The 15,317-nt window shown below is 36.3% G+C and overlaps 2 protein-coding genes and 1 non-coding gene across 3 annotated transcripts in view; 1 reads left to right on the forward strand and 2 right to left on the reverse strand.

Annotated features, from left to right (window-relative positions):
* LOC125830992 (LOB domain-containing protein 1-like) overlaps positions 1 to 15,317 on the reverse strand; it is a 393,543-nt gene that overhangs the window by 21,685 nt on the left and 356,541 nt on the right. The window lies entirely within an intron of this gene.
* LOC125831500 (uncharacterized) lies at positions 11,856 to 13,289 on the reverse strand. Its single transcript, XM_049510677.1, has 2 exons — positions 12,894 to 13,289; positions 11,856 to 12,440 (listed from the first exon to the last, which is right to left on the reverse strand). Exons 1-2 carry the CDS (start codon positions 13,287 to 13,289, stop codon positions 11,856 to 11,858), a joined length of 981 nt encoding a protein of 326 aa, XP_049366634.1.
* On the forward strand, positions 13,261 to 13,367 carry LOC125831790 (small nucleolar RNA R71). Its single transcript, XR_007443198.1, has one exon. It is a non-coding gene; the product is annotated as a small nucleolar RNA R71 (small nucleolar RNA).

The following is a 15,317-nucleotide window of genomic DNA, read 5'->3' on the forward strand; positions in this document are numbered from 1 at the left end:
GAAATTTCTATGTTCTTCTATAGTTATAAAAAGTTTAAAATGCACGTTTGAGAATTGAACTAATTATTTAGTTCAAGGTCCTAACCTGAATACAACATTCAAGTTAAAATCTACTTAAACTTAGTCATTCACATTTTCATAAGAAGGATGACTAAAGGACAAATTTCGAAAATAATGTTAAGTTTATACTATACAGAGATTTTCTTTCAAAGTTAGCTAATATATTAAATAGACTGATATAACATTTGAGAATTGTTAAAGGGGCCTTAACACCTTTTTTAAAAAAATATTTGAACGCTTACACTACCTTGATTTTAAATAAAAAAAATTCAAAACATCTTTAAAATGATTTCTCAATTTTCCTAAAATTAAGTAGAGACTCTATTTTCATAATATAAGTCAATTTTTTTTATTATTATAATATTTGACAGAGTCCCAGAAACGAGTGAAAGTGCTAAAACTCTATAGTGAAATGGAGAAAGATGAGAGCTTCTCTACATGGATTGTCAAGAGATAGAGGAGGAAATCCTCCATAATTTAACACCTTTCTTTGATATGTTTTGTTCTAGCGGACCAATTGCATCGATGCATTTAGGAAGACATGTCTCAAATTCTTCAAAGACAAAGGAGTCTTAGAAAGTATTTGTGTTACATCTTGAAAGAGAATCTTTACTTCATTATTCTTGAAGAAACTGAGTAGAGATTTTCTCTCAAGAAGTAACATAAATTCTTTTTTAACTCTCCGTTGTCTCGAAGAAACTGAGGCTCGTCTTTCCAAATGCATAGATGCAATGGTTCCTTAATAATCAAGCATACCAAAGAAAGGTGTTAAGTATACATGTAGAGGAAAGCTCCCATCTTTTCCTATTTTACTATAGAATTTTCAACACTTCCATCCATTCCAAGGCCCATTTCAAATATTATAATAAAAAAATTTCATAGTTTGACTTATTTATTTCGGAAAAAAAAGTTGCATATTAATTTTAGAAAAATGAGAAAATCATTTTCAAAACGTTTTGATAACCCCTATTTAAAATCAGTAGATTAATATATTATGACTAACTTTAAAATAAAATCACTTTATAGTCATTCTTCTTATGAAATAATTTGAATGACTAAGTTCTAATTGATTTTAACTTGAAATATTTTACCCGAGTTAAGGTTTTGAACTAAACAATTAATCTAATTATTCTCGAATGTGAAATTTAAGCCTTTTAATAATGATGAAAAAACATAGAAAGTTTTCAAGTTATTCTTTTAAAGCTTAAGTCATTTGCCTAAATCAAACCAAATATACATTCATACATTTAATCTAATATTAAAATTGTTTCAATAACAATCGAATTAAAATAAAACAGTGTAGAATAGTTTATTACGACAGCAAAAATTTAATAGTAGGCTACCATAACACTATTTGACGCTAATTCAAAATGACAATATTTTGTCTAAAAATAAATGTGAAGAGTAGAAATTTCATTGTGACTCACTTAAAACTTTACAAACACAAAGAAAACAAAAAAGAAATCAATAGCAAAATCAGGATAGTGTTAATTATCAAACTAATTATGAGTAATTATAATTATTCAATTACTCATAAAAAATCAAATGAACACATAAAATGTTTCAAATGTAGAAGCTAAAATAAAATACAACTTATCCACACATCAATCCTTCAACAAAGAGCAGAGAGAACTTTAACCAAGCCATTCTTTTCTCATTTTTTTTTTGTTTTCTTTGTCTCTTCTATTCTTTTCTTTTTCATCACTTTTGGATTTATTTTTCATTAAATTCCCTTGTTTCTTTTTATTCTTTTCTATTTTGTTTTCTATTTTTGGGTTGGAGTTCTAAAAAAAAAATTTATAAATAACATTAGATTCAAATCTTTTTTCGTGGTTAAATTATTTCAAGTTTTCTTATTTATTCATTTTAGTCTACATCTGAAGTTGATTGATTTGCTATATACATAGAATTATAATAGTTGCAGTTAAAAATAATGATGCTATAATTAATCTTTTTTACTTGAGAACAGTTGTACATAAAATAAATTTTATTTGTAATAATAATATTAGATGTAATTTATATATAGCAATAGAATCAAATGAAACGGCTAATCCGAATAAATTGGGCTTCAAAACGAATATTTATTTTTTGCTTCAAGGCGCATATCGGATAGATATTCATCCTATGAACAAAATATTATTAAAAAAATTGAAGTGTTAATTTTTCTAGTAATGCATCCAATTCATGAAATTTTGAATATGCATCTAAGACTGGGCATCGGATCGGGTTGTATCGGTACCATTTTGGTCCGTTCCGATCCAATAGTATTCAGGACGGAATGGATACATTGAACAGGTACACGGAACGGTATCATAATTTGATATTGATATACCGGTACCGGTTCATCCCCGTTCCGGTCCGGTCCCGATAAATTATTTTTAATTAAAATTAAAAATAGTATTTGTGTCATTGTTTTATACTTTTATTATCATTTCTTTTTTGTTTATTTAATTTTAAAAAAATACAAACTTAAGTTATTTAAATTACAAGTTATAAGTATAACTTAATTACTTATAAACTTCAAAAGATTCAAATCTTGAAAACTTATAACATAAGCTCAAAAACTTTTTACAAAAACTTTGTTAAACTTAACTTACAAACTTATATAAGTAAAAATTAAAAAGAATATCTTTAAAATAAACTTAAGTAAAATTACATTATAAATTTTAAAACTTAAATACTATAAACTAATTAATAAACTTAGAAAAATAAAAAAAACATTCATATTTTCTTAATTCAAAATAACTCAAAAAAATTAATTATTTTTTGAAATACCTATATGTGTCGTCTCGTTTATTCCATCCCGTTCCGTCCGGTCCATTTCGGTCTGTCCCGGTTATATCCAGTATATAGTGGGATGGTACGGAACCAAGCCTCCATCCCGGTAATTTCGATCTGGTTCATCCTGGTACCGATCAACAACCCGGTCAAACAGTCCCGTTTCGATCCGGTACCGGTTCATTCCGATCTGGTGCCCAGCCTTATACGCATCTAAGTCTAAAGTGGAAAAAATCAATGTTATTAGCATATTAATGCAAGTTAATTATAGCAACACTATTAATATTCCATAGGTTAAGAACATATAAGAAAATGAGATTAAGATGCATACCTATTAAGCCGTTTGTTCCTCAATGTAGAAGCGTGTTTCAAACGTATGGAACAACGAGCTACGTCTTCCTCTCATTGTTCTTCCTACAACTAGCCGTCGAATGTGCAATTGATTTATGGTTAAGGAGATGAGTGGGGACCTAGCTATGAATTTATAGGCTTCAACCTTAACCTAATGGGCCACCCGATAATAGGCTTATTAGTTTTTTTTTAACGAAGCCTACACTACCGTCAGTACGCATCAATATATGAAGTGATTTGGGTCCAAAAAAGAATTGAATATATAAGCGGCCCAATTATATCTACCAACTATATTTATTTAGCGTATTTCATAAATTGTAACAATTAAGTTAATGTTAATCCATATTTAGTTAAAATTCCAACATTTAAGGCATGTATCAAATTATAAATACACATTAAACAAAGAAATTAATGTAAAAGAAAAATTGAGAAAAAATCACAAACAACTCATGATTTGTGCTTATGTAAAGTCAAAGTAAACCTAAAATGACTTCAAAATTAATTAGCCCCTACCAAATAAGCAAAATTGGAAGTTAAACAAACATCAAAATAAAAGAGAAGAAAATCAAAAACTAAAAAGGAAAGGGGAAAGGAATTTAAGCTATTAAATGAATTTAAACAAACAAAGGAGGAGGGATATAACACATCATATTAATGTAGTGTTGATGAAGTGGAGGCTTGCCTTTGAAGTCTTGTGAGTTGTGTGAAAACAAAATACCATCAAAACTCAAAGGTAAGTTTTAAGAGTGGTGGTTAGACTAGCATTGTTGTATGGGGTGAAATACTGGCCAGTTAAAACCTCTCATGTAAAGCAGATGCATGTTGCCAAGATGAGGATGTCGAGGTGGATGTATAGTCATACTAGGAGCGATAAGATTAGAGAGGATATTCAGAGAAAGGTGGGAATAACATTTGCGGTGGACAATATAAGAGAAGCGAGACTGAGATGGTTGGGAGATGTGTGGATGCACCAGTGATGAGGTGCAAGAGGTCGATGTTGCGGCCAAATCGCACACGCAAGTGCACGTGGTCGTTCAAGTATTAAAGTAACTCTTTTTGAAAGCCGGGTATCGTACCCACAAGGACTTATGCTTAGAATTACTTAACTTCTCTAACTTTCAGCTAAACACAAGTGTCTTCAAGATTTCAAAAATGATTTAGTTTCTACTTCTAAGATTATAACAAAATGTAACAAAAGCAATTCAATTTCAAGGGTTTAAAAATAGTGATTAGGTAGAGTCCAGGGTTGCAGCTTTTATCAGGATTCATGCAATCAATATCATTCATATTAGCATTTATCAATTATCGAATCAATGAATCACATGGTTTAATGTATGATCATGGTCTCTCGATCTCTAATCGCCTACGATAAATAACACCCTAACTACATCGTTGAGCGGGGATAGGATGGATTAAGTACCGAGCATTACGATTTCTTTCTATATGGTGACCCAAGCATGGTTCTAGGTATATCCCTATCCTAGATACAAATTAACCCTAGTTGTTTAGAATTAATCAAGCCCCTTATGCCCCCACGTTTTATCCTCTTATTCCTCTCCCGAGTTCAATTTGGACAATAATTTTATTTCAATGGTGATCAATCACAAAATACGAAAAGCAAGAACATAAGAAAGATTCATATGATAGTTGGCATTAACCCAATAACAATCAATAGATTACAATTATCTTGTAGCCACAACCCTAGAACTAGGGTATTTAGCTACTCATAATCCAAGAATCGATCAAACAATGTTCAAATAACATACAAAGATCGAAAGAAAAAGAGTTTAGGAAAGAACCCTAAAATTGGTGAAAACGTTCTCCCAAGTTGTCGTTCTTCAAAACACAGAAAAAAAAATAAAAAAATAAAAATAATGACCTATTATACTAAAAGTCAAAACGGCCAAATTGGACACTGAAGCGCGTCGCGGAGGCATCTTCAATCTTATTTCTGTGAATCTTTTCTCTTCTCCGCGACGCGGTCTGGCCACGAAGCACTCTGCCTCAAAACTGACCTTCGTGACCAAAATTAAACTCCCTCTCCGCATCGGAGCGCTCTGTCTAGAAATTTATTTTGCAAGCCAAACTGTAATTCCTCTCCGCGACGCGGAGAGGATACGACAATGCCTTAGTGACATTTCCTCCAGCTTCTTCCTTGCTCTCTTTTGACTTGGATCTTCTGTGTTCTCACATTGTCCATTTTTTTTGCGCTCATTTCTCTTCTTAAGCTTACCTACACAACTAATCACGTTGGTTAGCTCATAAACAGACAAAAGACTCAATAAAACTATACACGAACACATATTGAATTCAAACTAAGCTTAAATGCGGGGATAATTAGCTTTCTAGGCATATAAATATGCCTAAGATCACTACCCCACACTTAAAGCTTTGTTCGTCCTCGAACAACTTACTAACTACTCCTAGACTTAGACTCACTACTATGGTATTTGTGCATCCGCTACTATCTTCCAAGGATCTGTACCCAATTAACACAAGCATGTTTTTATTCAGAAATGCATAATTCTGTAATTGACTTGACAACTTTTAGCAACCAACGCGTTCAACAACATGTGCACTATTACATATCACATATCCTTCATACAACAAGTGCCCCTCACTCCAAAAAATAGTCCACACACTCAAATCAACAACTTGAATATCCTTTAAAGACTATGCAAACAAGGTACACTCTCACTCAACAACAACATCAAACATGTATGCACTGAGAACCATTAGCTTGCCCATTTTGTACATTTCTACTAATAAAGTGTGTTATGCTCAAAATCAAACAAAACTTGTTCGGGTTGTAATGTAGGCTTAAGGTAAGGGAGGATTCGTTTAGATAAAATTAGTGACTTATCCTCCCTAGTGCACTGTTTTCAACTTTCCACTTACATTCACAACTTTTTCTTTTCATTAGCCCCCTCCTTTTTCATAGGTTTCCACTAGTGTTACCAACCTTGCCTCTATTTCTTATTTGCCCCTTTATTTTTTTTATTTTTTTTTGACACTCAATAATAGCCACCTTTGCCTTAGAGATTTCTCTCGAGTTAAGGTGCACAATGCCCTTGTAAGGGCCAGTGCCATCATTAAGGTAAGCACTAAGTTAGCCACCTTCAACTTAGGTTTTTAACCTTAGTCAAGGTGCACAATGTCCCAAGGACCAGGGCCAATCTCAGATTCATTCTCATGGGGTATACAATTACCTCCTCTTTTCACCCTTCCTCAACCAACTACACAATTCCACCTTATTTACTCTTTCCATTATTTTCACTTTTCCTCCTAATACAGTGCATTAAGGATTTGGGATCAAAGCTAACGATATCAATAAAAAGGGATTCGGCTTCATTATGTGGGTTAGAACAAAATCAAGGCTAAAAAGGCTCAATTGGGCTATACTAGGGATATTCTTTCTGAACAAGTTACAATTCAAGACAATTCAAAGAAAGCCTATTATCATCTTTTAAGCATAATAACACTTGTATTTCACTTCAATAACAACCTGGGCAAGTTCTAGCCTCAGATGCATTCATAGATATCATCCAAAACTCACCGCTCATGACACAAGTTATACTCAGTATGGATCAGTCACAACACACAATCATATCATGTACAAGGTTCAGATTAAGCTTAAGTTGCACATTCAGATCATATACAAGAATTCAACTGCATTCATACATCAATTTCAACCATGTTTTTCATGCATATTCCTTTCAGACTTTCAGCTTCAACACAACCAAACCTAAGACTCAATGATGAAATTGCCCTTAAGACAGTCATCATCAATCTATCATTGGACAACTTCACTCAACTATGACTACAGACTCAATTCTATAAAGAAGAAATCTTTTTTTTTATTTTGTACGGTTCAAATGGACTATCCTTGGCCAAAGAACCGAAAACAACCTCTAAGGAACCCAAAATAAAACAAACCAAAGACAAAACAGACTCAAACAATGTTCAACAATAGAAATATATGTACAAATCAAATATGTTTGCCACCCTCACCCCACACTTAGCTCAATGCAGTGTCATCTTAGGTACTCAAACTTCCCCAAAATGACCAACAACATACTTAAGGAATTGTCACGTTCATCAAACCGAATGGGCATTACAATATTAATTATAACCACGCAACAATTAGTAGTGTTACTCAAGACTTCACACAAATAATCTAGACCTATGAATGCACAATATCGGTCAGCCAATACCGTCAAGCACACTTACCATTCACATATTCAACACCAACATAATGTCTACTCAGAATTCAACACTATAGACCCTTAGCTGACACTAGTTATGGCTTACAGACACAATTAACCAACCATCATAATAGCACAAAATTCAAGTAAGAGCATGCAAAAGAAATTCCAACTCCCACAAATCCTCCAAGTCCACAGGTCCATAACAATTATGTAATTCTACTCAAAAATTTGAAATCACCTAAAGACACATGAAAAACTGCCCTCACACCACAACCCATCAACTTCAAACAATTTCCCTCCAATTTCCCACCCCAACTTCCTAAAACAACAGATATGCAGAGCAACAACATAAACATCGCATAGGAAAAACTCAGAACACATACCTGCAGTCGTGAGATCGGGGAAAATCGATAGGGAAAATGGTTGCCTCGACTCCGCGTTACGGATGAAGGTTGGAAAATTGAACGAAAGGGAGAATGTGGGAAAAATTCGTGATTTAGGGGAAATAATTAGGGATTTACTGAAGACTTAGGGGGTTATAAGGGGTATGGGTCGGGGTATTTTAATTAAAAATGGGTAAAACTCGTTTAATTAATGAAAATTAAAATTTACTTACATGGGGCTCGACGCGGGGCGGACACGGAGTCCACTGAAAATCTAATTCCAGGCGAGGCCAATAGTTGACCCTTTCTCCACGATGCGGGGTTAGCACGGAGTAGCCTTTTTTCTTGACGTGAACACTAGGTCCCGTCGAAACCAAAATTTGAGGCCCCCTCCGTGACGAGGTCCCTTCACGGACCTTTCTGCCTTAAATTGGACCTGGCCAGGCAAAATGTTGCCTCACCTCCGCGACGCGGTCCCTTAACGGAGTTGCCTTGGGCAAAACTTCTTCTTCCTGCACATTTTTAGCTCAGCACCCATTAGTAAAAAATATAATGGGTTGCCTCTCATCCAGTGCCTTTGTTTTGGTCATGGCACGACATATATTTTTGTATTTTTCTTAATATATAATTTATTTATTTATTTTTACTAATTCCTAAGAACTAAAATAACCAAGTAAAAACAAATAAATCCTAACTATTACAATGGTTCACAGCTTGCCTCCCGTGTAACACCTGATTTAACGTTATGGCACGATTCATCTCATGACTCTTTCATCATTCAATGTGAGCGTTTCAAGCTCACGATCCACATCACTTTCGAAATAATGCTTGACCATTTGACAATTCACAATGAATGTATAACTCTTATCCTTATTTCTTAACTCCGCAACACCTTGTTGGGTCATCCTCACCACTTCGAAAGGACCACTCTACTTAGAACAAAGCTTTTCGGGGAACAACTTCAACCTTGAATTGAATAGCAACACTAGTTGACCAGGCTCAAAGGTGCGCGGCACAATATGCTTGTCATGCCACCTCTTGGTCTTCTCTTTATATAGCTTAGCATTTTCGTAAGCGTGAAGCCTAAATTCTTCCAACTCGTGCAGTTGTGTTATTCTTTTCTTACTGGCTAACTCAGCATCCAGATTTAGCTTCTTGATCGCCCAATATGCCTTATGCTCCAACTCAGCTAGTAGGTGACAAGCTTTTCCAAACACCATTCGATAAGGAGAAGTCCTTATCGGTGTCTTGTATGTAGTCTGGTATGCCCATAAGGCATCATCTAACTTGTCAGCCCAATTTTTTCTTTGGGCATTTACAGTCTTTTGGAGGATCTATTTGACCTCCCTATTCGACACTTCCACCTGCCCACTAGTTTGAGGGTGGTATGTTGTAGCCACTTTGTGTCTCACTCCATATTTGGCTAACAAATTATGCACTGAATTATTAATAAAGTGCGTACCTCCATCACTGATCATAGCCCTTAGAGTTCCGAACCTAGTGAAGATCTGTTTCCGAAAGACCTTCACAACCACTTTTGCATCATTGGATGGTAGTGCAACTGCCTCCACCTACTTAGACACGTAGTCCACTGTGACTAGGATGTATTGATTACCACGGGACGATGGGAATGGTCCTATAAAGTCTATCCCCCAGACATCAAAGATCTCAACCTCCAGTATATTGCTGAATGGCATCTCATGCCTCATCGAAATGGTCCCATCATCTGACACTGATCATAACTTTCACAAACAAAGCAGCATTTTTAAACAGAGTAGGCCAAAAGAAACCAGATTGTAATACCTTATGCACAATTTGTTCACCTCCGTGGTGTCCACCATATGGTGAAGAGTGACAACTCTCCAACACTTGTGTTGCCTCCTGTTCAGCTATACACCTTCTCATCATCTAATCAGGTCTCTGCTTGAATAAGAAGGTCTCATCCCATGTATAGAAGTGTGCATCATACTTCAGCCTCTGCTTTTGATGTGTTGAGGCCCCAGGTGGAAATAAACCACTTACCAGAGAAATTCACAATATCAACATACTAAGGCACTTGAGCAATGTCCAATGCAAGCAATTGCTCATCAGGAAACTCTTCACGAATCTACCCCTCATTCTTCACATGATTTGAATCCTCCAGTCTGGACAGATGATTAGCTATTTGTTCTCAATTCCCTTCATGTCCCTTATTTCAAGATCAAACTCTTGTAGTAGCAGAATCTACCTAATCAACCTCGGCTTGACATCCTTCTTGTTAAACAAGTATCGGACTGCAATGTGATCAATGTAGACTATAACTTTGGCTCCCACTAAATATGATCTGAACTTATCAACTGCGAACACTAATGCCAGCATCTCTTTTTCAGTCACAGTGTAATTCGACTGAGCCGCATCAAGTGTTTTGCTCGCATAGTAGATGAAATGGAACATCTTTTATTTTCTTTGCACAAGTACTGTCGCAACAGCTATGTCACTGTGTCACACATAAGCTCAAAAGGAAGCTCCCAATTTGAAGCAATCAGAATAAGAGCTTCAATCAACTTCTTTTTCAGCAGCTCAAATGCCTGCAAACATTTTTCATCAAACACAAAATTCATTTCTTTCTCTAACAGGCTGCACATAGGTCTTGCAATCTTAGAGAAGTCTTTGATGAACCTCCTATAGAACCCAGTATGTCCCAGATAGCTTTTAACTCCCTTTACTGTGATGGGAGGTGGCAGCTTCCCAATAACTTCCACTTTAGCTTTGTCAACTTCCAGCCCACTTTTGGAGATTTTGTGCCCCAACATAATGCCTTCTCGAACTAGGAAGTGACAATTCTCCCAGTTTAGCACCAGATTTGTTTCTTCATACCTGGCAAGAACTTTGTCAAGATTAGTCAAGCAAACTTCAAAAGACTCACCAAACATCAAGAAGTCGTCCATGAACACTTCAACAAAATCCTCCACCATATCATAGAAGATTGCCATCATACATCTCTGAAATGTGGTTGGGGCATTACACAAGCCAAATGGGATGCGCTTGAACGCATACGTGTCATACGGGCAAGTGAATGTAGTCTTCTCCTGATCTTCTGGTGCAATGATGATCTGAGTATACCCTGAATAACCATCAAGAAAACAGTAATATTCCTGACCTGCCAGCCTATCCAACATTTGATCAATGAAAGGTACTGGATAATGGTCATTTTTAGTGGCGTCATTCAACTTTCTGTAGTCCATGCAAATCCGCCACCTAGTCACTGTTCTTGTGGGGATCAACTCATTCTTCTCATTTGTTACCATCGTCATTTCTCCATTCTTGGGCACACACTGTACTGGACTTACCCATTTGCTATCTGATATTGGGTACACAATCCTTACATCCAGCCACTTGATTACCTCTTTTCTCACCACATCCTTCATCAATGGGTTTAGTCTCCGCTGATGTTGTGCACTCGGCTTATGCCCTTCCTCCATGTATATTTTATGCATGCACAGCGCGGGACTAATACCATGGATGTCGGACATTTGTCACCCCAAAGCTGCTTTCCTCTTTTTCAGGATGATTAATGTTGCTTCCACCTGTTCATCAGGTAATGCTGCAGAAACAATAACCGGTAAAGTTTTATCTTCACCCAAAAATGCATACCTGAGGTGGGCTGGCAATGCATTTAACTCCAGCTTAGGTGCTTCTTCAATGGAGGGCTTGGGTAGAGGACCCAACAACCTATTTAGAGGCTCTCATCGATCTCCAGATGTACCTATAAGTGCCACATCAAGAAATTGCACAATGTCATGTGCCTCAGCATCCCCATAAATATCATCCCCCACTAACACTCGCTCTAGAGGGGCCTTAGATGCAATGTAGCGAGTTTCTGCCTTAAGATCTATCACAGTTATGGCAGACAACTCTTCATACACTGCTCGCAGTTTTAAAGCTTTATACATATCGAAAACCTCCACCTTTATCATGGGCCCGCATAGTGAGTTGCCCACCAGCTACATCTATCATCTCCCTCCCAGTAGCCAAGAAAGGTCTTCCTAGGATGAATATGACCTCAGGGTTTGCTCAAAGTTCAACACAACAAAATCTACTGGAAAATCAATGATCCCACTTGCACTAGCACATCCTCTACAATACCCTTAGGCCTAACTACAGATCTATCAGCCAACTGTAAGATAATGGTAGTAGGTTTAGGACTACCCAACCCCAGCTTTTTGTGCAAAGAAGTCGGCATCAAATTTATACTAGCTCCTAGATCACACAATCCTCGCGCATAAATGCTCTGCCCTATAGTGATTTGAACCGTAAAGCTACCCGGATCTTTTAATTTAGTGGGTAATTTATTTTGGATTCTGGAGCTGCACTCTTCAGTAAGTGCAACAGTCTCATACTCTATCAGCCTCATTTTATTCGCCACAATCTCCTTCACGTATTTCGTATACCTGGGTATACCCTGCAAAACATCTACCAATAGCAAGTTAATGTGAACTTGTTTCAAAAGAGAGAGGAACTTACCAAAACATTCATCCTTCTTCTGCTTCTTGAACTTTTGAGGGAATGGGGGAGGTGGTTTCACAATTGGTTGCACTCTTTCTTTTTGTGCAACAATTTCTCCCTCCTTGGGTTCACTCTCTTTATTCACAGGATCAATGTTTCTTTTCTTAGGAGCTAACTTCTCCAATTGTAAACCACTGTGAGTACCTACTACATTTACTTGCTTGGAATTTGGGTCAGTGTTACCTGACAAACCTCCTTATGGTCGTGAGATTTGGGCACTAGCCAGCTGCCCGAATTGCTTCTCCAAATTCTATATAGCTAACTGATTATTTCTTGCATCAGCAACTAATTGGGCTTGATCAACCATAATCTTTTTCAGTATCTCCTCCATGCTAATGTTACCAGATTGTTGTTTAGGTTGCTCCCGTTGGGCCTGTTGTTGGTACCCATGTGTATTTCCTTGGGGTCTATACTAATTCTAGCCTTGACCCTGATTTTGATTTCCACCCCAAGAAAAGTTCAGGTGGTTGCGCCAATTTGGGTTATATGAGTTCCCATAATTTTGTTGTCCTCCTCCTCATTGGGCATTACCTACAAAATTCACAAAGTCCGGGTTTGCACCACATACCTCTACACTATGATCACCACCTCTGTATATCTCACACCAAGATGGTGATTGTTGAACAACATTTACCTGTGCGGGTTGTTGTCCCAATGCTAGATTGTTGAAGTGAGTGTTCCTCATATTCTGCATAGTAGCAATTTGTACAGTTAAGGCAGTCACAACATCTACCTCTAACATACCTGTCGTTTTCTGAATCACATGTTTTATTCCTCCCTTATTCCATTCAAGGTTGCCCTGAGAGATCCTGTTCAGCAAGGTGAATAGTTCAGCATATGTCTTCTCCAAAGCCTGACCACCTGCAGTTGAATCAAGTAGAATCTTGGTGTTAGGCTCCAATCTTTCAATGAAGGTATGGACCAACACCTCATTAGATTGATGATGAGGGCAGCTCATCAACATTGATTTAAACCTATCCCAAGTTTGGTACAAGTTTTCTCCCACTTTCTGCCTAAAGCTCAAAATGTCACTCTTCAACTTAGTTGTTTTTCCAGATGGAAAAAATCAGATGAGGAACTTATGTGCTAGATCATTCCAAGTGGTAATTGAGTTTGTGGGCTTTGAGTTTAACCATCTTTTTGCTTCCCCAAGCAGAGAAAAAGGGAATAAAGTGAGCCTCATATAATCCACATTTATTCCAGCTGGAATGTACATATCACTGATCTCGAGGTAATTCTGAATGTGAATTGTTGGATCCTCGTGTGGCAGACCAATGAACTTCCCATTAGTGTGCAGTAGTTGCACTATACTCTACTTCAATTCAAACCTCCTACTAGTTTCAGGTTTCAGAATACAAGATGTCACATTGGTGGGACGTAGGATTGCCATGTCTCTTACTCTCAACTCAGCCATTATTTCAGGTTCTTCTTCCTTAACTCTTGATCCTGGAGATGTCGGTTCACTAGCAACAAGAGGGACTGGATAAGTAAGTCGTCTTTGCCTTCTCCGATAGTGAACAAACCTTTTCGGTTCAGCTAGAGGCGACACCAATCCTTGATCGTCGGCCAGTTTGAAACTTCAGATTAACCTGCAACAATGAATTGCTAAGATCAAGTTGTCAACACTTGCTTTTTAACTTCAGAAATCAGAAAAATCAGATAATTTCTAATTGTGAAGTCCCCGGTAGCGGCGCCAAAAATTTGTTGCGGCCAAATCACACACGCAAGTGCACTTGGTCGTTCAAGTATTAAATTGGCTCTTTTTGAGAGCCGGGTATTGTACCTGTTTTATTTAAGAAGATATGTAAAAGGAAAATGACTGAGTTTTCAAAAAATCGATTAAACTTATGATTTAAGAGAAATTGAATTTCCAAAAGAACAGAGTCGCCACTTAATTTTTAGTAAAAAATCAAGAAAAAATATAAGATTTTTTCAAAAGACTTAAACATATAAAATAAATTGAAAAAGGGTTCGAGTTCAAATGTACATTCCGAGAAGGTGTTAGGCCCTCGGAATGCCCGCTAACTCGCGGTTGACAGACTATTTAACCAAAATAATTTTGACTAATTTTAAAATTTTAACTTAAGTAAAAGAATTCATTTATTTTAACTAATTATGAAATTTTAACTAAGTAAAGAACTCATAACAATTTATTTTGAAATTTTAACTAAGTAAAATAACTCATTTATTTTAACAAATCTTTGAAATTTTAACTAAGTAAAGAACTCATAACAACTTATTTTGAAATTTTAACTAAGTAAAAAAACTCATTTATTTATTACTATTATTATTTTTTATTTTTTATTTTTTATTATTGACATTTTAATTATCTAAAGGGTGGAAATGAACTAAGGAGGGGATTTTTCTAAAGGGAAATGACAAAGCTAATAAAAATAGAGCTAAAATATAGATATTTTAATTTGAATAAGATAGAAAATGAAATGGCCATCTACGGGAATTTAATTAAATTAAACCATAAAATGAACAAAGTTAGTCAAATAATACAATATAAATAATAAGTGAGGGAAAGGAAATTATTAGAGTTGGACTTTGGCCCAAATCCAATTAAGTTGGCCTTTTAGCCCACTTGCTCTCCTTTAATTTCCCAATTTGTCTTCTTGGGCTTTGGCCCACTTTTGCACCACCTGTCCGGTATGCCTGTATTTTTGCACATTCCAACCTGCAATTTCGATTTGTCAACCTGTATATCATTGTGTTTTCCGCCTGTATATCGTTGCATACTGCGCGTATGTCAGCCTTTCTTTTGGCCCCTTTTGAAATCTGAAATTCGATTTCCAACCCCTTTACTTCCATTTCCTGCTGGCTGACTCGATAGAAGATAGAATTGGCCCCCTAGGACCCAATCAATGAAATGCAAGATCAAAGAGTTTCCAAGGACTCGGGAGGAGTCGGTTTATACATAGAAAAGAATGAAACAAGATAAAATTAATAATATAGCATACTTTAAATCTATATAACGCAACCGAGACAT

This window comes from Solanum verrucosum, unplaced genomic scaffold (genome assembly GCF_900185275.1).
Source record: "Solanum verrucosum unplaced genomic scaffold, falcon-dt-bn FXZP01000049.1, whole genome shotgun sequence".
NCBI lineage: Eukaryota > Viridiplantae > Streptophyta > Magnoliopsida > Solanales > Solanaceae > Solanum > Solanum verrucosum.

Coding starts and splice junctions, on each gene's coding strand:
- LOC125831500 (XM_049510677.1), bottom strand. CDS start 13,289: ATGTTGATGAGCTGCCCTCATCATCAATCTAATGAGGTGTTGGTCCAT. Junction 12,441..12,893: donor GTGGTGATCATAGTGTAGAG/GTATGTGGTGCA, acceptor CAATTGGAGAAG/TTAGCTCCTAAGAAAAGAAA.